The 25,960-nt window shown below is 42.7% G+C and overlaps 1 protein-coding gene across 1 annotated transcript; it reads left to right on the forward strand.

Annotated features, from left to right (window-relative positions):
• Positions 1-25,623, forward strand: LOC105019408 (kinesin-1 heavy chain). Its single transcript, XM_010885570.4, has 25 exons — positions 1-556; positions 7,835-7,922; positions 8,621-8,694; positions 8,817-8,921; positions 9,116-9,164; positions 9,543-9,598; positions 9,892-9,979; positions 10,616-10,740; positions 12,017-12,121; positions 14,077-14,222; positions 14,724-14,872; positions 15,783-15,973; positions 16,542-16,610; positions 16,997-17,203; positions 17,583-17,726; positions 17,926-18,114; positions 18,343-18,460; positions 19,044-19,099; positions 19,343-19,452; positions 19,616-19,717; positions 19,888-20,020; positions 20,829-20,933; positions 22,511-22,727; positions 22,895-23,024; positions 23,453-25,623. The coding sequence occupies exons 1-24, from the start codon at positions 431-433 to the stop codon at positions 23,011-23,013; spliced, it is 2,871 nt and encodes a 956-aa protein (XP_010883872.1). The 5' UTR covers positions 1-430; the 3' UTR covers positions 23,014-23,024; positions 23,453-25,623.
• The last annotated feature ends 337 nt before the right edge of the window (positions 25,624-25,960 follow it).

The raw sequence follows: 25,960 nt of genomic DNA on the forward strand, positions 1-25,960 counted from the left end.
GCTGGCGCTTAAAATAAAAGAGAATTTTAAAATACCTATCCGGGCGATTTACGATCTTCCAGACGTCAGAAACGACTAAGCAAAGGAACGTGCCTTTAAACTGCAGATGTGACGTCAGACAGAGGGGTCCCTCCCGAGTCTGGACTCTCTGAGCTGCAAGTCCAGTACCGTACAGCTGGGGCGTCAACGTGACTTTCATCATTTGAATGAATGTTTTTTTTAAATGTATTTTTTATTTCTGATGAATAGTCGACGTTCTAAGGAAGGAAGAGACTGACCAAACTCAATCAGCATTCAGGGGTGCGGCCTCTGTGCCTCCTTCAGAGGGCGATTGGGTGCTCCTCCTGTGTTAACTTAGCACAGCAAGCTAACTAGCTAGCTAGCTAAGTTACTCTTGACTGTTGTCTCCATCCAGCAAGCTGCGGCGAAGATGGCGGACCCGGCGGAATGCACCATCAAAGTGATGTGCCGTTTTAGGCCGTTGAATAATTCAGAAGTGGCAAGAGGAGATAAATATATACCGAAGTTTACAGGGGAGGATCAAGTGTCTATCTCGGTAAGTTAGTGATCAAACACGGCAAGCCGTTGGCCTACAAAAGAGCCCCCTATGTAATGCTAGCTAGGCTAGCTAAGCTTAGTATTAACCCTAGTGCCAACTACCATGTAAAGCCACACTAACCAAGGACACTTTCTTGCACTCACTCTAATACTGCTATTCTAAAAACTTAGTCAGGCGTATTTATACTACTGATAAACTGTCATATTCAAATCCAATAATCCCCAACATTTGACTACACAATAACACCTATCCACTACAGTTTATATCGGAGGCTAATTTGAACCATTACTGTGTTTACAGTACAGTATTACTATGCCAAGATACCCGGCCTAGCTTACGTACAGTGGTACTCTTATTAATTGACATGGGCACAAAGGGTTGGTGGCAGAGGCTTTTGCACCCTATTTAGTATGTTCACCCCTTGTTCCGGAGAAGCTGTCTAACTGAGAATTTATATTTTACCAGCTTTGATCACTGTTTTGACTAGCAGTGTAGTAGTATTACTGTAGATAACTAGCTAGCTAGCTACATAGCTAGGAATAGCCACGTCGCATTCACCATCCTCACTCATTGACAGTTTTAACGATTTGGGCGTTAGTTTACTACGGTATTAATTGGGGAACTGTTTGCTCTCTGTGACAAACAGTGCCTGGATGCAAGTTATTTGTCGTATGTATGTGGTCATTCACGTTAACACGAATGGCTTTGTTCTATAAAAATTCATAATTGGGGTGTAAAATGAGCCAGTCAGGTTGTCACCAAGGCTGCAACAACTAATCGAAAAACAAATCGATACTGTCAATAATAGAAAAGTTGGCACTGCAGAGACGTTAGAACGAAAAAAATAACATTGCAAGATGGAGGTGAGCACCGCAGCATCCTAGTCGAAAAAAAGTCTGATTTTCATATTGCTCCGTATTATGCTGGCATCATGAGGTAAGTCTCGTGTTGAAATGAGTAATTTTCTCAAATGCACCTATGTTTACGTCACGGACGCGGTTCCTCTTGTAAAGCGGGTGGGCTACTTCTGCGCGTGGTGTTTGTTTACTGACGAGCTGCGCATTCTCCTATCTAAACTGAAAACGTTCTTTGAAGAACTTATAGGGGTTCCTCAACATTTTCATTGTGAAGAACTCCTATAAATCTTTCAATGAACCCCTTTTAAAATGTAAAAAACGTTTGCAAATGTTTAACAGTTCTTCAATAATTCCCCAATTCTCTGTGGATGCAGATTTCCCTAGACACTAGCAGCAGTCTTGTCAGCTGTACCATTTAAAAAGCCAAGGGTGTGGTATCTTGCCATGCTGACAGGATAAATGAGCATGTTTGTTATTTCCTGGTTATAGGGAAAACATTTAGCCCCAAGCATAACATATGATTCACATTGCATTTTTTGTTTCATCTTCAGTCATTTATCTGGCATTATCTAAACTAGGAAAATACTTTTTTTCCTGGCGTCTCATAACCTGCTTAACAGTGGAACACCTCATGATTGCCTTTGAATCTGCATGCCGTGTCCTACATTGTTTTATCAACAGCTGTGTACTTCATGGTGAGTCCTATGGCATTCCTATGAGACAGACCGAGAGACGGACTAATGTAGTCATTGACACATTCTCTTTTCTAGTCTTGCTGGGAACAGATGGCTGTATGAGGGGTGTGGTATTTTTATGGGGGAGGGATATCATATTTTGAGTATGCAGTGAGGACTGGACAAAACTTTTGTCCAGAGAGGCAGAGGATACAACATGCTCTGACCTTTTTTGCGTCTGGTGGTATGAATCCAGACATTTTTGCACATGTCACAAACAAGGGGTCTGATTAGGCAAGCTCTTTTGGCCACATGTCAATCAAATGCAAGACTCAGACATGCAGTCTATGTGTCAGTTTGTTCATTTTCACCTTGTCAAAGTCAGGTTACTGGTTTTCAGAGAGTATTAGTTTTTTAGAGAGTATTTTCCTAGGAGTATTGCGATGACAAAATGACACCTTGCTGTAACATATTACCGTTTGCTGTTTTTGTGAGGATAACATTGTTTGCATCAATCCGCTAGTTAGCAAGTATCAACATTGGCCTCTAAACTCAGATGTACATTTCCTGTGTGACCAGAAAACACCTTTCCCTAATTTGGCTTGGCAAAAAAATTCTAAAGTAAAATACAGTTAATGCTTGCTGTTTATTTTTTCCAACCCATTTTGTACTTAGTTTTTCCTCTCATCCCAATTTTGTGATGTCTGATTCACAATTATGGTCTTGTGGCAACAACTCCACGGCTTGTGTGGGAGACCGAAAAATCTAAATACATTTAGTTGAGGGCACCTCAGGCCACGATTTTCAGATTCTTATCATGCTTCTCATTCGACCAGGACCTTTTCATTTGTGGGTAGGGAACTTTTGACCCTTTTGACCTTATCAGTTTGGTTTTTAGGAGGAGATGAGAGGATGTGACACATTTAAGGAAATATAATGGAGATTCTCAGAAGGACAGAGGAAAGAAGCATTTGATAGGTGTTAATGTTTGGATTGTCCCTAAGTAAGAGACCAACTGGTCCAAACAAATCAGGTTTCCCTAATACCCATGGCCTGTTCAGAAGAAAAAACCTGTAGCTTTCTGAGCAGGTTTGTTGGGTGGGTGAGAGATTTGCTAAGGCTGGGCAATATAGCTGTTAAAGGCCTATCTAGATATTTGTCAAGCTTTCACCCATTCATGAAATTGCAATAAAAAATAGCCTATAATTTTGTATAAGCCTTTATTCTATATATATATATATATATTTTTTTTTTTTACAGTTGTCGTTATATTTACACATAACTACTTCAGTGTCAGTTATTTTATTTTGATTAAACTCTTTGAAGCATGGGCAGATTTTTGCAGTGAGGTAATCCACTTTAAGAACATGCTTAATTAACCATATCATTCTAACTTCTGTGAAAATGATTGAAATCAAATAAATAATTAAATCCAGAGTTTGATTATTTGTTGCATGTTAAACAAATGATGTGAAAACGGAAATCATATTCAAACAAAGAATTCAATTACTAAAGATCAATGCCTGTCCAGGGCTTGTAATAACATGCTATTACAGCGTTCATATTTCATCACCACTGTCAATCGAGGACGGTCACTATATTATCATTTGGATTTCATTACTGTCACCTGTGATTTATAAAGACATAAAGAAGACTATGTTCATACAGCAATCAGTAAGCCTAATTCTTGCTGTATGCTAGAGCTCTAAGTGCCCCATGGTCGTTTGTTGAGAATGCAGGTAATGGGTCGTCTTCTCTGTGTAGGGCCTTGTGGTCGTTTTGTTTGGCCATTCTCATCCCAGGTCGCGATGCAGTCACTCAGGACTCTTATCAACGGTTCGGCCGTAGGGTTTGGAGAGGGTAGCGTGTAAGACCTATCTGATCATCTAACCGAATAGAGCCACTCTTGCACCCACTTGAAAATATTGACAGTGTTGAAAGTCCATGACAAATCCTCTGCTGTTTAAAAGCGGAGAAACTGAAAACCGCTGACTGTCTCCTGTTTTTCTGTTGATGTGGATCAGGGCGTGTTCCCTTCCTCGCTTCCTAAAGTCAACAGTCCTCTCCTTTGTTTTGCTGACGTCGCTGTCTGGGCACCACGATGCCCGTTTTGCTTTAACTCCTCCTCCTCGACTGAGTCATCGTTGTTGGTCATCTGGCCTACAACCGTGGTGTTGTTGGCAAACTTGACTATGGAGTTGGTGTTGTGGCAAGCCATACGTTTCTGGATGAACAGAGACTAAAGCTGTGTGCTGAGGACACGCTCCTTGGGGCTCAAGTACCCAAACGGCGTGAGGTCTGCCCACTGAAAGTCCAGTATCCAATTGCTCTACGTACCTTTTCACAGCACTGAAGGTTTTAATTCATTTCATTAAATATATTAAATGATCTATACCCCACCATTTGCATTTTAATGCATTGAAATGGTACATGTTTAACTTTCTCACCGCTCAAAATACTTGCCCACTTCAAGAAATGTTCACTGGTACCTAGTTATAGAAATCTTGCACGTTAAAAAGTAAAAGAATTTCGTAAGATATTTTTAATTAGCTCATTTGTGTGTTATTTATTATACTTTCACATGGTTTTGAATTCTAAGCATCTGCTTACCATTTCTTCGTGTGCTTTGTCCTGTCCCTCTCCTGTCCCTCTCGATTTAGATGTAATCCTCACATTGGTTTTTGTCTGCTTTCTCTCTCGGTTTGGTCATTGCATTTTAGTTGCCTTAGTTGTGTGCTTTTATGACGGATAGGGCACAGACCTCCTTGGTCAGCGATGTTTGATATGTGACCGATTTGTAACAAGGAAAATGTTTTTTATAAAACAAACAATAAAACCCAATAGTTCTGGAGGTGGTCAGCTTAGTTATAATAAAGTCTAATGCTGTATACATGCTGTAATCTAAACACACTGTCTAAGTTGTTCTTTGTCATTTCTGCAGAGTGTTTTGGTGTTATTATCATGATGAAATAAGTTCAGTTGTCCTCCTAAACCTTTGTTTGTATGTCCAGCTACTGCTGCAAAAGTTGCCCATGGCAACCTAAAACCCAAATATGGCGTCTCGTATCGGTGCATGGTTTTGTAGACTGACCTTGATGTGCACAGAGGTTGAGTGTGTGTGTGTAGCTTGCTTATTACCTGCAATTCAAGCTGTTACTAACAGTCTGTGTTGGGCAGTTTTACAACCGTACTCCTCTGCACTGGGGTTAACAGACTGCCCTTCAGAGATGCTGGTCCACAGAGACCAATAGGCCAGTTTGTCTTCCATTGTCACACTGACAGTGTGGGATGGTAATCAGTGATACAGCCCACAGTCTAAGGTGTTGCCTGGCTGCAGGTTTCTGAACAGAGATAATGGCTCAAAACTGCACTGTATTTCTTACATAGTGCCCTTGTTTTGGCTAGAGCCGGGCAAGTAGTGCAATTTGGGACGCAGACATAGAAGCCTGAGTCAGTTTGATGAATAAGTCGTTTCCTCCATGAAAATGAGCCTGGCATTTGGTTTTGCGCAGCTATGCTGTAGCTCCTCGGTGTAACTGCTGGGCGTTTTGTTCCACCGCTTTGTTCTGTGGAATGACACGGTTTACTGCTAGCCCATTGTGTTCCGTTCAATGTAAATGTGATTCCCAAACGGCATAGTGATCGTTCAGTACGAGACCCATCCGTGTTGGTGTCAAGGCAGCTGAAGGATAGATGAGCGCGTCAGTTTTGGAAGTGATCAGTTATGCGCACAGAGGCACTGCAGTGCAAAACGAGGCCCGCGTCCAGTTTATCCACCCTTCTCCTTAGATTGAGGTATTCACAGCCTATTGCCAGGAGCCAGGAAGCAGGGTAAATTATTTAGATCTCTGCTCCAACACCATCACTCATAGACGGAGAGATACGTATGAATGTCGGGAACACGCCACCGTCTTTGCACCAATGAATAACCCTTCATGCAGTCGTACAGCCTGTGAACCCCAAAAGGACAGCTTCCGTAGGCTTTCATTTTATATATCTATGGAATATACCTAGGCTCTGTATTCTGGTTCTGCACTTTAGGTTCTGTATGCTGGTTTTGTTTTGTCTATACCATAAGGTATCATTTGGCCCCAGACAATGTTAATTGAAATGTATTTTTTTAAAGTAGGCCCAACTCAATAAAAACCTTGTCAAAAATGTTTAGACCTGGCCCATGGAGTGGTAAAGGTAAACATTATGCCCTGGTAACAACACACTAAGCTCTACCTGATGTAAGCTGGACTGATTGATATTGGCTGCTGCTGTCAAATGAATAGCCTGAAGTGCCCTGCTGATTTGTGGCCACTCGGTAAGTAAGGCCTTTACTTGATCCAGAGAGGTTCCTGTCTCTGGCCATTATACGTCATACAGAGAAGGCCAGGGCTAATATCCCAAATGGCATTGTCAGTATAAAAAAAATAGTACACTTCATTAGAGATGGCTTTTGGTCCGTAGCCTAAAGTCCATTAGTGGACATCAGCCTAATTATGAATTGCTTTGTTGGTATTGTTTGTATTGAGTGGATCTGAGGCTGTGTACCTTAGTTCTTCTTTCGAATGGTAAATGGCTCCTCTGTTTTTTATGTTTATTTAATTTGATCATTACACAATGGCCAAGTCTTTTAATCCAGGTCACGTGTATACTATATTGACCTGGCTATACAATATGCATATTCTATGAATTGCGTTTGCGTACTTCCTTGAAAATGACACCATCCCCGGTATTTAGACAAGGGCCTGTTTTGTAACACTGGGATTGTTTTGCTGAGTCTGGTATTCCAGCATTGACTGTGCCTAAGGTATTATGACCTTAGATAATACCAAGGTGTTTTTGAGTACTGTGTTCAACCCAGTGTCCACAAACGGTCTTTGTTGAAGTTTGTGGGACTTACAAAACACAGATCAGCAGCTGTCCAGGGAAGATTCTACATCCGAATCACATCCATAACCTATGGCTAGAGCTGACAACAGTAGTTTGTGGTGGACTGAAGAGTTGTAGAGCAGCAAGCAATGAGCTAAAAGCATTTTTTGGCAGATACCCTGACAAAAGGCTGTGAAACCAAACTGTCTTGGTGGCCATAATTTTCTTTGATTTTCAAACTGAAGAAATTGTCCACCCATTTCTACACTGGGCCCTGTTAATTCACGCTGACATTATGAATCCCAGGAGCATTAACATTAGCTAAGTGGCGTGTAACATTATATTTCGTTCACCCAGCTCTGGGGTGCTCCGTTGATATGTCATACAACCCCGCACTATTTAAACAAACGTGAAACCAAAGCACTTGCTCTTGTTGCCCATGTCACCATCCCGGCTTCGTAATGTCAGCTTGCAGAAACATCCGAGCCTAAAACCATTGAAAGCCCAGTTCTGGTGAAGCTCCTGTCAGTGATGTGGTCTGGTGTCCTTCTCTCCCACTTCCTGGAGCAATGCTGCTGTCCAGAATACGCTGGGGGGATTTGCTAAAATTGTTGTATTCCGTGTGACTGAACTCATTAGTCAGGCCAATATCATGGTGGTTGCTAATTGAGGCAACAAATAAGAATTTTGAACAATATTTTTTTTTCTTCGTGTCACCTCAGTGACTTGTCATCTCCGGCTCTGTAGTGGTAAACTCAGTACATTACATTGGAACCGGTATATGTTTGGATTTTCTTACTGTTATTCTTGCTATGTTTGTTAGAGGGTTGACATAATAGGAAGTGTTTGTTGATATTTACAGTATTTTCCCTCCTGTCCTGCAGGGTAAACCGTTCATGTTTGACCGGGTTTTTGGGTCCAATACGACACAGGAGCAGATGTACAAAGCCTCTGCTCAAATGATTGTTAAAGGTAAGGAATGATGGGTGGATACAGTGAGTCAAGGTGTCTTACCTGCTATGCTCTTCTGCCAATGAAAACCTTAAATCACTCCGATGAAATTTCCCTAGTGGTTCTAAACCAAATAACGCCAAATAAATTCCTGCGTATCAAGCGCAGCACCTCGGCCTCCATATTTACAGCCCGAACGTTCTCATTAATTCAGAGAAATTTTAGTGCTCCAGAGTTTAAATAAATCGCCATAGGAATGATGATCTTGATATCATTATACCAGGTAGACATACATTGTTACTTTTTAATAAATATTTAATTGAAGATTTTTGGGAAAGCTTTTTTGCCTTCATGGTTGGTATTAACAAGCACTCATATAGGTACATTCCCGCATTGCTTCAAGTTGAATGGTGTTACAAAACAAACCAGTCTCTGTTGTCATTTAGGACTGTTTAGTGCTGTCACTATATACTACATAAAATATATCACAATAGTTCATATTTTCATGTTTATGCCATGCGCTTAAGTCCTTAAGTACATTTCAGTAATTTCAGTAAATCATCAGAATTCTGATATTCGGACATTGAAACTATGCAGAATGTCGTCTTATTGTGCATGGCCATCTAATGGAGGAAGAAAATAAATGCATTTAGGAGGTTGTAGTTTATATGCATAGTCATGGCTTAATAAGTTATCCATTTATTGTCATCTACACACAGATGTACTTGAAGGCTACAATGGGACTATATTTGCCTTTGGGCAGACATCATCTGGAAAAACGCACACTATGGAGGTGAGAAAGATACCGGCTATTTAATGAGTTTGGTGCAATGCTTTCAACCTGCGGCTGGGCTCCGTCCCTTGTCATTCACCCCAACGCTGCTTTCAACGGCGACCTGTATCTGTCCTCTTTAGGGCAGCCTCCATGACCCGGATAATATGGGAATCATCCCCAGAATAGTCCAGGACATCTTCAACTACATCTACTCCATGGACGAGAACCTGGAGTTCCATATTAAGGTTTGGACCAGTTAAACCACACATCTGGCCTAAAGTGATTCTGTTGCCAAATAAAAATGGTTTCTATACTCATGAAGGAGGACATTGTCTGTCTGGCCTTCACCGAGGCTACCTAGCCAGCTATTCCACATCAGCTAACTAATCTTAACTGAAAAGCGGCAGAAATGTTTTAATCAGAGGCATCTTTGTTGCAGGTTTCTTATTTTGAGATTTACCTGGACAGGATCAAGGATCTATTGGATGGTACGTGCTGAAAACTGCAGCACATCAGGCCTCCCCGGTTATTGCATATGACATAGTTCCCAAATGACATCCTGTCCTTTATAGTCCTCTACCTTTGACCAGGTCCGTTAGGATCCACTGTAGGGAAAAGTGTGCTATTTGGGATGCTGAACTAGTATTTTGAGCCATTATTCCACTTCAACATATACTCAAACTGAATCATTACTGTTTAGATAGGGAATGTGTTACCTCCATCATTTACATGAACAGTACAATTTTAATAGCTGATTTGTGGTACTTGCTTGGGGACATTTCCCAGTTACTGTGGTGATTTAACATCAGTAGATCATGTAATAACTACAGCAACATCTGTTTTCTTGCTTTATTCCTCTCTCTCAGTAACCAAGAACAACCTGTCTGTACATGAAGATAAAAACCGGGTTCCCTATGTCAAGGTAAGGCCTGTGGTTATTGACGGTAAAGAGACCCAAACGCGCCTTGAACTGTCCCATGGATCCACGATCGTTTGGATGAGCGGTTAGACGGCGACAATAATGGATTGCCCGTTAGATCGATCGGAAAACGTTTAACTTGTATTATGAGAATGGTCCTCTTACTGGTTGAATTTCCTGATTATCCCACAGACCTTGACGTCTGTTCTGTGTTTATAAGGGGTTGTTTGTCTGTCTGTGAGTGCCGAGCTCTGTCCAATGAAACAGTGGTTGCTTGGTTCTCTGTGTTTCCTCAGGGGTGTACCGAACGCTTTGTGTGCAGCCCTGAGGAGGTCATGGATACTATTGACGAGGGCAAAGCCAACCGACACGTGGCCGTCACAAGTGAGTCAGTCCCACGCTCCCAATTTAGTCCCTCCAGCTTCTCATGGGGTTCATCATCCTCCCACAACCTGGTCCCCCCCGGATCCGCCAAGGCCCTCTCACACACCCGACTCGGGCTTCCTGAGTCCCGTCCTATGTCCTTTGAAGTGCACTACTACTGACCTGGCTCCATGGGGTATATATAGGCAAGATGGGCCATATGGGTCTGGTCAGAAGTACTGATAGCCTCAAAGTGCGGTTGAAATGAACAGTGGTTCTTTCCTACGATTGTGGATCTAACATTGTTGCGTTAAAGCTGCAAAATATTATCACCCCAGACTCTGTTTCCTTCAGGACACTTTGGTATCGAGGGAATAAGACGAGGCAGTGTATTGGACTGGGTCATATCTGTGAAATCAGTCTAAACCTCATTGGTCCAATTAAGAAAATAAACAGTACTTGTTGATGATAAAAAAAAAATCCCATTTAAAGGGCACAATTATGCTTTTTTTGGGAATCTCTAATGCCGTTTTGGGACATGATTCCCCAGACATTACCCATTGTAGAACCATTGTGCGATGGCTTGGGAAACACGTCACAAGTTCTTCTCTGTCTATTCCACTTCTCACATACTGTTAACTTGTTGGTCTTTTCCAGACATGAACGAGCACAGTTCGAGAAGTCACAGTATCTTCCAGATCAATGTAAAACAGGAGAACACAGCGACCGAGCAGAAACTCAGTGGGAAGCTCTACCTCGTCGATCTGGCCGGTAGCGAGAAAGTATGTCTCAGTCATCCATTTCTCATCTTCCTCCATGTCAGCACTTTCGGCAGCTTTTTTGCATGGGTTTTGCAAGTGTGTTACATGAACTCCTTCCAGCCAGTGTATACAGTAATCCTATGTATGACAGAGAGAGAGTTCTACTGCACATTTCTGGAAAAAGGAAGAACGTCGAGACACGTCTCTCTGCCTCTGTCTAGCCTTCCTGCTTCTTGCTTATCTCCGTGTTGGTGCTCAAATCATTGTACTTCAATGTATATTAGCGGGCAGTTATTAATTTGGACATTTGGTCACAATTAAATAGGTAACCTACCTCACTACAGAGAGAGACTTGTCTTGTGCAGAGGGTGTACTTCTAACTGCCTGTGGCTATAGTAACAGGAGATAGAGGTCAGGCTTCAGGGACGTCCTCACTCGGACAAGGCTACTTACTTTTACCACCTTCTTCAATGGCCTTGAGTCTTATGCTGATCTGTGTTTAAGCTTTACAGCTCCTATTGTTACTACAACAACACCAGTAATCCGTTGATTAGTAATCTGATAATCCACAGGATGCCTCGAAACTGAAGCCATTAACTTGCTTTGTCTTCCTTTTTAATAATCCTGTTTTCTTATATCTTGTTTTCAGTGTATGTTTTGATCTCATGGATAGCCTTTGCTGAGACTTTAGTACTCTTTTCTAGCGTTGTCTGCCTTAGGCAGATATGGGCTGTTTACAATATTGCAACCTGACGTTTTCCCCTTAGCCTTTTTTTTTGTGCACTACAAAATAACAAAAATATTTGCCAGATTTTGTGCACTGAATCAGCAAATTCAGTAAAATGTGATTTGGGACACATTTTGTTTAGCTTAGTGTTTTTTGATTATGTACAGTGATCATGTGATGCAATCTTGTCATAAGGGCTTGTGGGTTAGATTTTGATATTTTAATCTTATCATATGGGCTTGTGGGTTAGATTTTGATCTTTTAATCTTGTCATATGGGCTTGTGGGTTAGATTTGGATCTTTTAATCTTGTCATATGTGCTTGTGGGTTAGATTTGGATCTTTTATTCTTGTCATATGGGCTTGTGGGTTTGATATGGATCTTTTAATCTTGTCATAAGGGCTTGTGGGTTAGATATGGATCTTTTAATCTTGTCATAAGGGCTTGTGGGTTAGGTTTGGATCTTTTATTTTTGTCATATGGGCTTGTGGGTTAGGTTTGGATCTTTTATTCTTGTCATATGGGCTTGTGGCTTAGATTTTGATCTTTTAAAATTGTGTCTCTATCTAGGTGGGTAAAACTGGAGCGGAGGGTGCAGTGCTGGAAGAAGCTAAAAACATCAACAAGTCCCTGTCTGCTTTGGGCAATGTAATCTCTGCTCTAGCTGAAGGCTCGGTGAGAAAACGGAAGACTCCACCCTTTTTCCTCATGGCTGAGAACAATATCTGCATCCCAAACCTATTCTAAGTGCACTTCTTAACTCAAAGCTAGTGCACTATATAGTGCCATTTGGAACATACAGTGGGGGGAACAAGTATTTGATACACTGCCGAATTTGCAGGTTTTCCCACTTACAAAGCATGTAGAGGTCTGTAATTTTTAACATAGGTACTCTTCAACTGTGAGTGACGGAATCTAAAAATCTAGAAAATCACATTGTATGATTTTTAAGTAATTAATTAGCATTTTATTGCATGACATAAGTATTTGATACATCAGAAAAGCAGAACTTAATATTTGGTACAGAAACCTTTGTTTGCAATTACAGAGATCAAACGTTTCCTGTAGTTCTTGACCAGGTTTGAACACTGCAGCAGGGATTTTGGCCCTGGCTGTGTGTTTCGGGTCGTTGTCATGCTGGAAGACCCTGCGACGACCCATCTTCAATGCTCTTACTAAGGTTGTTGGCCAAGATCTTGCGATACATGGCCCCATCCATCCTCCCCTCAATACGGTGCTGTCGTCCTGTCCCCTTTGCAGAAAAGCATCCTCAAAGAATGATGTTTCCACCTCCATGCTTCACGGTTGGGATGGTGTTCTTGGGGTTGTACTCCTCCTTCTTCTTCCTCCAAACATGGCGAGTGGAGTTTAGACCAAAAAGCTCTATCTTTGTCTCATCAGACCACATGACCTTCTCCCATTCCTCCTCTGGATCATCCAGATGGTCATTGGCAAACTTCAGACAGGCCTGGACATGTGCTGGCTTGAGCAGGGGGACCTTGCATGCACTGCAGGATTTTAATCCATGACGGCGTAGTGTGTTACTAATGGTTTTCTTTGAGACTGTGGTCCCAGCTCTCTTTAGGTCATTGACCAGGTCCTGCCGTGTAGTTCTGGGCTGATCCCTCACCTTCCTCATGATCATTGATGCCCCAAGATGTGAGATCTTGCATGGAGCCCCAGACCGAGGGAGATTGACCATCATCTTGAATTTCTTCCATTTTCTAATAATTGCGCCAACAGTTGTTGCCTTCTCACCAAGCTGTTTGCCTATTGTCCTGTAACCTATACCAGCCTTGTGCAGGTCTACAATTTTATCCCTTATGTCCCTACACAGCTCTCTGGTCTTGGCCATTGTGGAGAAGTTGGAGTCTGTTTGATTGAGTGTGTGGACAGGTGTCTTTTATACAGGTAACAAGTTCAAACAGGTGCAGTTAATACAGGTAATGAGTGGAGAACAGGAGGGCTTCTTAATGAAAAACTAACAGGTCTGTGAGAACCGGAATTCTTACTGGTTGGTAGGTGATCAAATACTTAAAATGCAAATTAATGTGATTTTCTGGATTTTTGTTTTAGATTCCGTCTTTCACCGTTGAAGTGTAACTATGATAAAAATGATAGTCCTCTGCATGCTTTGTAAGTAGGAAACACTGCCGATTTTGCAGGTTTTCAAATACTTGTTCTCCCCACTGTAGATATCAAGTCAACAAACCGTTGTTCTAGAGCAGTGTTTCAAATCTCTAACGTATGGGGAGCCGAAGGACTGGTACTCCTAGTCTGCCTAATGTCCCTGGTCTAGAACCGTTCTGTCCCTGAGCAGAGGGCTAGAATTAAACACAGTTGTACTCTGGGTCCCAAGGCCTGAGTGGAGGTTTAGGACATTTAGAAATGGGAAATCGATGGGAAATCATCAAAATAAAAAGTATAGTTTTTTTCCTTGTTAGGAATGTGCCAAGCACAAAATCCCAAGGTTTTTTGTGCATGTTTAATTAATTTAACACTGCTCCAAATCGTTGTTATTGTCGGTACAGACTTTGGCACCCACACGATCTGACCGGATCTGAGAACAGTCTCAGGGTAACAAGTGTTTTAAATGGAAACGCTGAGTCACCCTTTCCTCCTCCCTCCAGACCTACGTCCCCTACAGAGACAGTAAGATGACTCGTATCCTGCAGGACTCTCTAGGGGGGAACTGTAGGACCACCATGGTCATCTGCTGCTCCCCCTCCTCCTACAACGAGGCTGAGACCAAGTCCACCCTGATGTTCGGACAGAGGTACGTACTACATACTGACAACCCCCCCCCCCCCCGTCGCTTTGACAGCCCGCACCGTAGACACGGTTCCTAAATTGCTTCCCCAACCATGTTCTGGAGCAACCAAGGCGTGTACTGCATTGGTACACACCCGCCATTCCAGGACTACGGAATTTTCAGCTGTTGAAATGATGAACAACTGCCCCGGTTTCAGCAGAAAGAAGAATGCCGGAGCTGGAGAAATGAAACCACTCTGGAGTACATAGGCAGAGCTACGAATGCTATGTCACGGATACATTACATGCTATACTGGTGGTGTTGAGCCGATCCATTTAACATGCCTATACACTCAGTGGCCAGTTTAGCAGTTATATCCCACGTTCAACCCAAAAAACCTTTTGATATTTGTAAGGGTGTGTGGTCCATCATGGGGGAACAGTTACTTATGAGTTCAGAAATGTATGTTATCTACTTAGGATTGGCCCTGAATGGAGTTGCGTGCGTATGTGTGTGTGTCCTCAGAGCAAAGACCATTAAGAACACAGTGTGTCTGAATGTGGAGCTGACAGCAGAACAGTGGAAGAAGAAGTATGAAAGAGAGAAGTCAAAGAACACCACCCTGAGGAGCACCATCACATGGTTGGAGAATGAACTCAACCGCTGGAGAAATGGTGAGAGTTTGCATTTGATTGAGAAATGGGCCTTTGTCTTGATAATAAACCGGTTCACATTTTAAATGCATCAGCTTAGGTAAAAAAACTGTCCCTCCAGTACAGCTTCATAGACTCGTAGAAACTCGTAGAAAGTTCTAGCAGCTTGTGGTGGACCAACACCTTACTGAGACTCTATGTTGGTTTTTCCTTTCATTTGTCAGCCGTCTTGACAAAACCTCTTAGACCTATTGCCATCTTGATCCAAAATGAAGGTCACTTTGGAATTGATAAACCAAGTGATAGTATTTTTTCTACATGCGACAGAGCATGATATGACATGACGTTAATTGCTTAATTGTATCATGCAGTGCACCTGTTTGGAATCATCTGCATTCGTTATGTTCCTCCACTCATTTATTCAGGTCTTTTCCTTTTATGTGTCACCTGTCTGTACATAATGACTTATGCAAGTGTGCTATGTACAAAGAATTTGCAACCTAAAGCATTTGGAGCAAACTGTTTTACTGTGTGCACCAACTGAGGGAATCTTCTTGTCACATAAAATAACACAATTATTGGTCTCTTAAGCTAATACCACACAGCCATTGAGGATGGATACCGAATTAGAAATGATTCATTTTGGACCGGGGCCACATGCATGTGTAGAAAGTGCTAATTGGCTCACTCTCGGCCTGTTAAAAGCTCAGCTCATCTGGACATTTCGTCCTTGACAACGGATTAACACTTTCTGGACAGGGGCACTCGGCCAACCGACGTTCCCTGTAAGAGCGCTTCAGAAATGACAGAAAACAGATAAAACCAGAGTCACTGTTCCGCCACAGCCTTAATTAACCTCTTCTGTCTGTGACTATCTCTTTCCATTCCCCCTGTTCACCCCCCCCCCTCCCCTCTTTGCTGCCCCCTGCAGGTGAGAGTGTGCCTGTGGATGAGCAGTTTGACAAGGAGAAGGCCAACGCGGAGGTCCAGGCTCTGGACAACTTGGTGAACAATGACAAGATCGCCCCCTCGCCCAGCGTCCCCGGGGTCAAACTGACCGACGCGGAGAAGGAGAAGTGCGAGGCTGAGCTGGCCAAACTCTACAAGCAGCTGGACGATAAGGTGAGTAGGGCAACGTCCCGGGTCTGCCTTCCACGTAAAGATCACGCTGCATGCTATTTAGAACACGCCGTTATGTATGGAGTAAGAGCATCGACATGCTAGACCCACCCACACTGAGAATGTGTCATCTGATTTCTTCTGGGGCAAGTCCCCTTATCTCGTTATCAGCAGATCATCGGCTGGTGTCAAATGCGCATGGATCTGAGAATACCGCGCTTCCTGAGTAATGTGCAGCAAATTATACTTAAAGAAAAAAAACATGAGTGACAATCCAGCCATTAAGGCATACTATAAAACATTTTAGCATTGACAATTTGGAAAGCGAAATAGCTGGCAACATGGCTGTACTGACACTCACTGTATGACAGGAGGTCTTGTTCTGTGATCATCTCCATCTGTGGTGCTGCTCGTCGTAACACTGACCTTTTAAAATAGGTTTCTGTTTGCTTTTTTTTCTCTTGACAAGAACAGTTTGATCTAAGAACGGTATCCTCCTCTTTCTCTCCTCTTTTTGCCCCTTCTCTTCGCTCTTTCCTCTCCTTTATCTCCTCTTGTCTCTCTCCACCAGGATGATGAGATCAACCAGCAGAGCCAGCTGGCAGAGAAACTGAAGCAGCAGATGCTGGACCAGGAGGAGGTGAGCCCCCCCACTCCCACATGCTCCACCCACCAGCCGTGCCTCCGCTGTCCCCCCCTGCCGGTCCCTCTGCCAGACCCCTCTGTTCAGTCGGCCATCAGTCTGTCTCTACAGCCAAGGCTCCGCAGGGTTAAAGAGGGAGCACTTAGCCTTCTGCTCAGCCATGGGGGAATCAAACACTGTCTTAATTTAGGCTTGGTTTTCATCCCGTCATATGCACAGAATTAGTAATGACATTGGCCCGTTCAGGAACAAGGCAGCATGGTGTAAAGCAACAGAAAGCGTACATGCTTTTCGTTATTAGACGAGATGGGGTCGTGCCTCCCTCCTAATTGTTTCTGAATGTTTTTGTCTGTGTTGAACGTAACCCTATGTCCGGTCTCCAGCTGCTGGCCTCCTCACGCCGCGACCACGACAACCTGCAGGTGGAGCTGAACCGCCTGCAGTCGGAGAATGAGGCTTCCAAGGAGGAGGTGAAGGAGGTTCTGCAGGCATTGGAGGAGCTAGCGGTTAACTATGACCAGAAAAGTCAGGAGGTGGAGGACAAGACCAAGGAGTTTGAGGCTCTCAGCGAGGAGCTCAACCAGAAATCGGTAAGTAGAGTGGTTATTCACAATCTGAACTTAGTTTTACTTCAGCATTATCTAGCTGCGGATATTTATTGAATTGAACCCATTCACAGACCGACCTCATCTTGTTTAATCACTTGGTTTATCAATTCCAACAACATCTGGAAGGACTGCTGCTTTTCTTTGATCACTGAAGAGTTAATTGACTGTCGGTGATTGGTTGCAGCACGCTCAGCAGTAGCTGCAGGTCGGCATTAAATATAAAGAATTAAAACCAGAGGTTTCCTGGCCATCCAGGTCTGGCATTGAACTGCGTTTGTGTGCTCTTAACTCTGAAAGTGATCACACTGCGTCATTAACAGAGTTTGGGTAATTGACCTGTCCTGTGTTTCGTGGTCCTCAGAGTATCCTGGTGTCCATCGATTCTGAGCTGCAGAAGCTAAAGGAGATGACCAACCACCAGAAGAAGAGGGTCACCGAGATGATGTCATCGCTGCTCAAGGACCTGGCGGAGATCGGCATCGCCGTGGGCAGCAACGACATCAAGGTACGCATCGAATGCACCCTCTGGCTTTTTCTCCTCACTACTTTGCCTGTCCAGATGAATAGGACTGCGCATCCTCCGCATATATTACAGACACTATAGCAACAGACCACGTCCGGACTTAAGTCCATCCCACGTCCCCTCCATGTCTTTTGACTCCGCCGTCTCCTCTCTCCCCCTTCTCCCCACGACCCCCCTCCAGCAACACGAGGGCAGTGGTCTGATCGACGAGGAGTTCACGGTGGCTCGCCTGTACATCAGCAAGATGAAGTCTGAGGTGAAGACCATGGTGAAGCGCAGCAAGCAGCTGGAGAGCAGCCAGGCGGACAGCAACCAGAAGCTGGACGAGAACGAGAAGGAACTGGCCGCCTGTCAACTGCTCATCTCCCAGGTGAGCTTTGTCATCACCCAGGCGTCTCCCATGGTCGGCCGTGTCACCTGAGGGTTTGGGAGCGTGGGATTCATAGTGGCTGTCACTCAGATTCACTTTGCTTGGGGGTCGGTTGCATTTATATTCAGCCAATAAAGAGCAATGGGTAAGAAGCTGTTTACTTTCACCGAGTTGAAATGGAATGGGCCTCCAACCCCGGTTGCTCTGTTTTGCCCCCCCCCCCCCCAGCATGAGGCTAAGATCAAGTCCCTGACGGAGTACCTACAGAACGTGGAGCAGAAGAAGAGACAGCTGGAGGAGAACGTTGACTCTCTGAATGAGGAACTGGTCAAGATCAGCGCCCACGGTGACTATGAAACGCTAACTCATTCTGTGTGGAATCAGGAATGTCTCCATTCTTCGCTAGGGGGGCCTGTCCACCACAATCTACGCATTCAGAATTTACATGTTCTTTTCAATACCTTTTTTTATTTACAAAACCAAGGATACATTTTATTCATGTTCATTAAAATAATTTATTTTGGGGACATTTGGAAGAATGTATTTTTGGTGTTTATTTTGGAGATAACACTTGAAAAACACTTTATTCTATACTATTTAATAGATTGTCTCAGATTCCCCCAGGATACATTTAATGTTATTAAAATAATATTTGAGAATGTTTTAAAATAATAGGCTACATTATTTACAACCCTTTAATGCACAGTTCATGAATATCATATATTTGAACCCATATCTATCCTTACATACAACACTTATTTACATATATAAAAAAAATTCCTCCTTTAAGTAAGCTTTTGAATGTCTAAACCTGTTAACAAAGCATGTGACCAATAACATTGGTTTGATACAGTATTTGGTTGAATAATGTAGCCCCATCTAGTGGTTAATAGGTTACTGACAATCATCTCCTGTTTATCTCCTCACAGAGAAAGTCCAGGCTATGGAGAAAGAGAATGAGGTCCAAACTGCCACGGAGGTCAAGGTATGGCCCATGCTGAATTTCTTCATAACGGGCTGTTCTTTCACTTCACAACAGATTATTCATATCTACAATTTTTTGCATTAATCCATTCTGTGTATAAGAAGATCCCCTATTGTATGAATGGCTCTCATAAATGTCATATAAAGCTGATGCTAAGTAAGTTGCTTTAGATAGAAATGTGCTAAAAAGTCCATATTAGTTGTTGTTGGTAGTCAAGTTGTAATATGTTTGGTTGGGAATCAGGAGGCAGTAGAGCAGCAGATCCAGTCTCACCGCGAGGCCCATCAGAAACAGATCAGCAGCCTGAGAGATGAACTGGACAACAAGGAGAAACTCATTACTGAGCTGCAGGAGTAAGGGAACGACCGTACACACACACACACACACACACCTTGAGCTCTGTCCAACACAAAGATGACACTTGAAATAATCTGTGGTTTTTACAGGGATTAGTTGTTTTCTGTCTCACGATCGGTCTGTCTTTGATTTATTCCAATAATGATTGGTCTGTTCCAGTCTGAACCAGAAGATCATGCTGGAACAGGAGCGTCTGAGGGTGGAGCACGAGAAGCTCAAGTCCACCGACCAGGAGAAGAGCCGCAAGCTGCACGAGCTGACGTAAGTGACCGATCACCCAGAGACCATGGCGTACCCACACACACACTATTCACGCATCGTTTGTCAGTAGCGGATTGGCCTGGATATGGGAATGGACAATGACAAATGTTCCCAACCTTATGAACCCCGTTGAAGAGGCAGTGGAGAAATGAGGCTTGTGTGTTTTCCAGCGTGATGCAGGACAGGAGGGAGCAGGCCAGGCAGGACCTCAAGGGACTGGAGGAGACCGTAGCCAAGGAGCTCCAGACCCTCCACAACCTCAGGAAGCTGTTTGTTCAGGACCTGGCCACCCGAGTCAAGAAAGTAGGACACATTGACTTACCGGTTTACAGTCACATTATACACCCCCTGCCCCCCCCCCCCCATTAACATTTTACAAGACAGAGAAGGAGCCCTATCAAACAGTCGATCGTGAGTTCCCCTGCATAATGCCCAACGTTTCCCTAATGTTCCCAGAGGGCCGGTACCATCGTCACCTGAACCAGGATGGCCTGGTCCACATCGTGTTCCTTCCTCTACCCCCCATCCCCCCACCCACCACGACCTGACGTGTCCCACTAGTGTTGCCCTGTTGAATGTTTCATGAAACCCCCTTGGCCGACAACCGAGAGGCTCCGCTAACTAGGTCATCCTGTAGTCGTCCTCTTCAAAGGCAGACATGTAAATGAGATACATTGGGTGGGTTTGTTCCAAACGGGGACCCTGTTCTCGTTGTAGTGCACTTCTTTTGACCCAGGCCTGTGGGGCATAGGGTCCATAGTAGCCCACTACGTAGGGAATAGGGTGTCATTCGGGATGAATATGCATTGATGCTGTGATTCAGATCCTCTGTGACTACAATGAATCACAGAACTCCAGGCTCTTGCCGGCTCATGGAGGAGATGAAGAGGATGGGTCCCTGAGTCAGAAATTAGATCAGTTCTGAGCTTGGGGTGTTTGTGTCACAATTCCATGTTAAATTATACAGCAAAAGCCACAATATGGACCTGCATCTCTGGACATTTTAAACTCAAATATTTCTCATGTGTTTTCATTTCATTATTGATGATGAAGAAACCGATTGAACGAGAACGTGCTGTGAAAGTGATGTAATAAAGTATGTTTTCCACAGAGCGCAGAGATGGACTCTGATGACACGGGGGGCAGTGCTGCTCAGAAACAGAAGATTTCCTTTCTCGAGAACAACCTGGAACAGCTTACAAAGGTCCACAAACAGGTAAAAAAAAAAAAAGAAATATCGACGCCATACTGCTTGAATTTAAAAGGCCGAATGTCAGTCTGTTTTACAGTCATTTCACAGATTGTCTTAACCCTTGTGCCCTACTCAAATTTACTACCCTCTGGACACCTTCGTGGACAAAAATGTGCACATACAATAAACTGATATAAAATATTTATACATAAATATTTTTTCCTGCTTTTTTCCCCATATATCTCTTAAACAACTTAATTTTCAGGATTTTAACCCTTTAAATGACAGTTTGATTGTTTGAATTACCTCATTATTTATTAAAAAATCATTAAAAGGTTTATGGAATACAGTACAAATTTCAATTATCACTACTTAATTCTTCAAATTGAAATGCTTACATTACCGAATGCATGGTTTTATACTGTAATGGCAGTGAGATTTTTTTTTATTTTTTTTTATGGAAGTCAATGGGACATTTTTGTCCACGAAGGTGTCAAGAGGGTGCAAAATTCATAAACATTTATGTATGAAAGACATGAAAGAGTTAAAGATATTGGATTTCAAAAATGTAAATAAAAATAAGAATTCTGCCTAAAAATCATGCCCCTAGCTGTAACACAGACAAAATGATCACCAAATCAACAAAACAAAATTGACAAAAATGCCCAAAGGGGACCTAAGGGTCTCTCTTTATTGAAATGGATTTGTACATTATATATTTGTCCTATCTGACTTGCCATATCTGAATTTCTTTCTGAAATAATGTATTTAATTAAAACCAAATGTCAGATTTTATGAGGTCTTCCAGGGCAGGGCAGGTTCCTCCGCTTGTCAGAAGGTGTACTATAGAAAGCAGGTGCAGACAATGTAATTAGACTGAGTAGAATGTACTTTCACATAATTTTTTCGGTGATTCAATAAAGGGTTCTATGCCAGTTCATAGATGCGGTGAAGAGCTCACTGGAACACAGTAGATTAAGGATGTATTGATTTATATTGATTTATGATTTTGATATGTTTGGTTGTTTTTGTTGCTTACATTTAGAAAAGGTCATTTTTAGGTTGAGAACATAATTGCAAATGGCTGCACGCCATTCAGATCAGGTGGTAGCATAGCTAGCAAAAAACAAGTCTCAGTGGTTGTACTAAAAGTAATGTTTTAACTGCAATGTGTATTGTTGAGGATGACATTAATTTATATTAGGGTTGACATCCATACAAGTATCTTACCAATATTTATAGTCTGAAAAAAACAAAAATTATAGCTTAAATGGAAGCTAATTATGCTGGAGCTTTCCCCACATGCCATGACATTACCATTGTAACAGTATAGTTCCATTATCCTCTTAAACGCATCTGTTCACTAGAAGAATGACCCTTTTATTGTAATAGGAGGCTGTTTACAGACATGCTATACGAAGCCAAGGTACAAGGGATAGGCTATATATTTTCCCAAATGTTCTTTAGACACAGAAGTTATGCCAAGGACCACTGTAATCTGGCTGAAGGAAATAATGAAGGAATTAGAGAGTGAACGGGGTATGAATAGATTTGAGTTTAGCTTATATACTTGGTTACATTCTCGTTCTCCCTCCCTCCAGTTGGTGCGTGATAATGCAGACCTGCGCTGTGAGCTTCCTAAACTGGAGAAGCGCCTGCGTGCCACGGCCGAGCGGGTCAAGGCCCTGGAGTCGGCCCTGAAGGAGGCCAAAGAGAACGCTGCGCGCGACCGCAAACGCTACCAGCTTGAGGTGGACCGCATCAAAGAGGCCGTTCGGGCCAAGAACATGGCCAGACGGGGCCACTCTGCTCAGATCGGTGAGGAAAGAGGGGGAAATGTGTGAAGACGTTCTTATACATACCGATTAAGGAATACAAAATGTCCCTGACCGTTTTTGCCCAATCTTACTGGTACATAATGATGCTGTGTTTCTTTGACCTGTGAACCTTCCTGACCTTGGCCGTGCTGCTCTCCCTCTCCCCAGCCAAACCAATCCGACCTGGCCAGCCCCCTGTGGCGTCCCCTACCCATCCCAACGTCAACCGGACGGGGCTCTTCAACAACCAGCCCACCGCCATCAGAGGAGGAGGGGCCAAGCAATGACGGGCCAGGAAGTGAGTGGGAGCTCTTTTGTTACGAGTCAGGTCGCAGTCTGACAGATGTCTCGGCGCACCGGGCCTCGTTCAAGAACACGTGTTTATAAATGTTGAGGGAGCTTCCGAATGGTTCTGTGGTAAGGTCACTGCCTTGCAACACATTGTGGCCAGGAACTCAGTCTGATCGCTGCGTACAGACAATGTCTGGGAGCCCAGGGTGGCACAAAGTGACTCACTGTGTGGGAGGTCAGATGAGGCAAGACCAGTAGTGAGAGGGGCTTTTTAGAGAGAGAATGACCTAAAAAAACAACTCTGCTTTTATTGAACATATTCAAGGGTTTTGTGCCTTCTGAAAGCAGTTTTATTGTGATTTAGGGTGTCATGTTTGCAGCTAAGGTTGGCTGCCTTTGATCTTTTCATTTTGTCATCTGTCTGCTTTTCTCCAGCTGCTGAGAGAGACGATCGCGGTCAGACCAAGGAAGAAACATCCATCCACAGGAGCTGGCATTCCATTACACAGAACTGTCATGTCACATGGGACAATTCTTCCAGTATCAATGTTTATACATACATGTATGAATATATATATATAAGAAATAGACATGGGCTGTACAGTTCTATTTCCTGATCTTTTTTGTTTTCATGTATGACAAAGAATTGGTTTCCAAAAAAATCACAACAAGAACCAACAAAAGAAAAAGAACGAGTGCAATCTTGGCATCTGGCTAAATTAACAAGATCATGCAACTAATAACATGTAGCTCTTCCGTTTGGATCTTTTGCACAACTTTTATTCCTTTAATGCCCTAAAAGAAGTTTAGTCTGCACTGTGCCAAGTTGAATGTATGTCATGGCTGGTTCTCAGAACAAGACTAAACATTACATAAAAAGTTCTGAAGATCTGCTGAGAAGCAGCATATCCTGATGTATGTACTGTATAACATCAAAGTATCCCTTTAGTCTCTATATCGATAAAGCTTACTTTAAAGTTTAAAGCAAGCTGTTAAAACAGGCACAACTGTCCACTATTGTACAGTTAGAATGAGCACTGAACTGTTGTCTTTTCTCTTTGACGTTTCGTTTTTGTCAGGGCAAAAAGCAAATCTTCAGGACCGTACACCAGTGACTAATATAAACATAGTCCTAAATGGCACCCTATATCCTTTATAGTGCACTAAATAAGGTACAGGGTGCTATTTGAGAAGCAGACAGTTGGGTAGATTAACAGCAGACATGCTAAAAGAGCATGAGTTTTGATGTCACATATTAGAACATGAAGCTGCTTCAGTGTCACACCTTCCCAAGATATCCAGTCAATACTAATGTACTGTATGATGAAATGATAGTAATTGAACTGTGTTCCAAATGTGTGTATATCAATGTCAGCATATGCCGTTTGGTAAAATGAAGAAATGCGTCACTAATCTTGTCCTACTGATCCGGTTGGATGACTGGATAGATTACTTTTCGGACCACAGAACGAGTTTTATAGGTGATTTTCCGGTCATATGTATCCTGATGAATTTGTCAAGTTTATATGTTTTTGTAACTAAGCCAGCGATCCCTTCTCACCATTTACCATAAAAATGCAGAAGTCATCCCTCTTATCTGAGTTCACACAAATGTCCAGACACCACAATGGAAATGGGATGACTTTGTTTGCCAGTAGTTGGTGTGGATTTGTCATTGAGCCGGTAATTTTAATGAAATGTTCAGCCCCTCAGCCCAACCCCCTAACTTAAGACCAATCATGAGTTTAAATGTTCAGCCCCTCAGCCCTACATCCTAACTTAAGACCAATCATGAGTTTAAATGTTCAGCCCCTCAGCCCTACCCCCTAACTTAAGACCAATCATGAGGTTAATTGTTTCTTGATGTGTTCACGTTTTGATTGTGCCTCTTGCCTGTGCATAGTGGTGTGGTTTGGGCATACATTGTAGTGATGTTCAGTTTCCTCCCTTATTTAACTTTTTTGTTTTTCATCTTTGTGTCCAAATCTGTTGGTTGGGGAATCGTTTGGGGGAAGAGGTACATTTAGATGTGTGGCTGTACTCTGGCGTCCATAATAGCTGATTCACCATTCTATGGAACCTCGTCTCCTAATTCAGCGTTACTAGGGTGTGTCTAGTGAACAAGATTACATTGCGGTTTGCTAATGCAGATATGGTAATGGAGTTTGTCTTTTTGTAGTCACCAGTCTTCATTATAACACCATCCTCTCCATGCTATAGGTTATAGACACCAAGTTATTTATTGCTGTGCTGGCTGTAGACAGTATATGAACTTCAGACTGTTTTTGTTTTTTACTTCCTAAATTATTTTTTGTTTTCATTTTGTTGACTTTGTATTCTCCATCTCTATCTGAAAATGAATTTATCTGAAGATGTTATTGTCCTTCCTCATACTCTGTAAAACTCTGAAGCATCTGCAAATCAATGACTGCCGGTTGTGTTATAGCCCAATGCTGTAGAGGCAACCTATCTGTAGTGAATGAGTGCAATATGGATCACTTATTGATACTGATCAGATATTGTGAAGAACATACACCAGGATTAAGGGAGGGAGTAGGACCTGCATTTAAAATGAAGTAAAACAAACTAAAATGAACAAAACAGTTTCCAGACTATTTGTTTGTCATTTCTCATTATGATGATGATCTTTGAAGTTAGAATTTGACTTAAGCACTTTTCCAAAGGCCCTGGACATTTTGTTTTAAAGAGTTAATTAATAATTAAATATATATTTTTTGCCATCAATCTACACACAACACCCCACAATGACAAGACTAAAAACGTGTATTTAGTAATTTGTGCCAATTTATTAAAAGTCCAAAATATCTACATAAGTATTCAGACTTTCTGCCATGACACTGCAAATTGAACTCTGATGCATCATGTGTCCTTCGATCAGCATAGAAACGTCCCTAGAATTTGATGGGGGTCAACCTATGGCAA

This window comes from Esox lucius, chromosome 21 (assembly GCF_011004845.1).
Source record: "Esox lucius isolate fEsoLuc1 chromosome 21, fEsoLuc1.pri, whole genome shotgun sequence".
NCBI classification, from domain to species: Eukaryota; Metazoa; Chordata; class Actinopteri; order Esociformes; family Esocidae; genus Esox; species Esox lucius.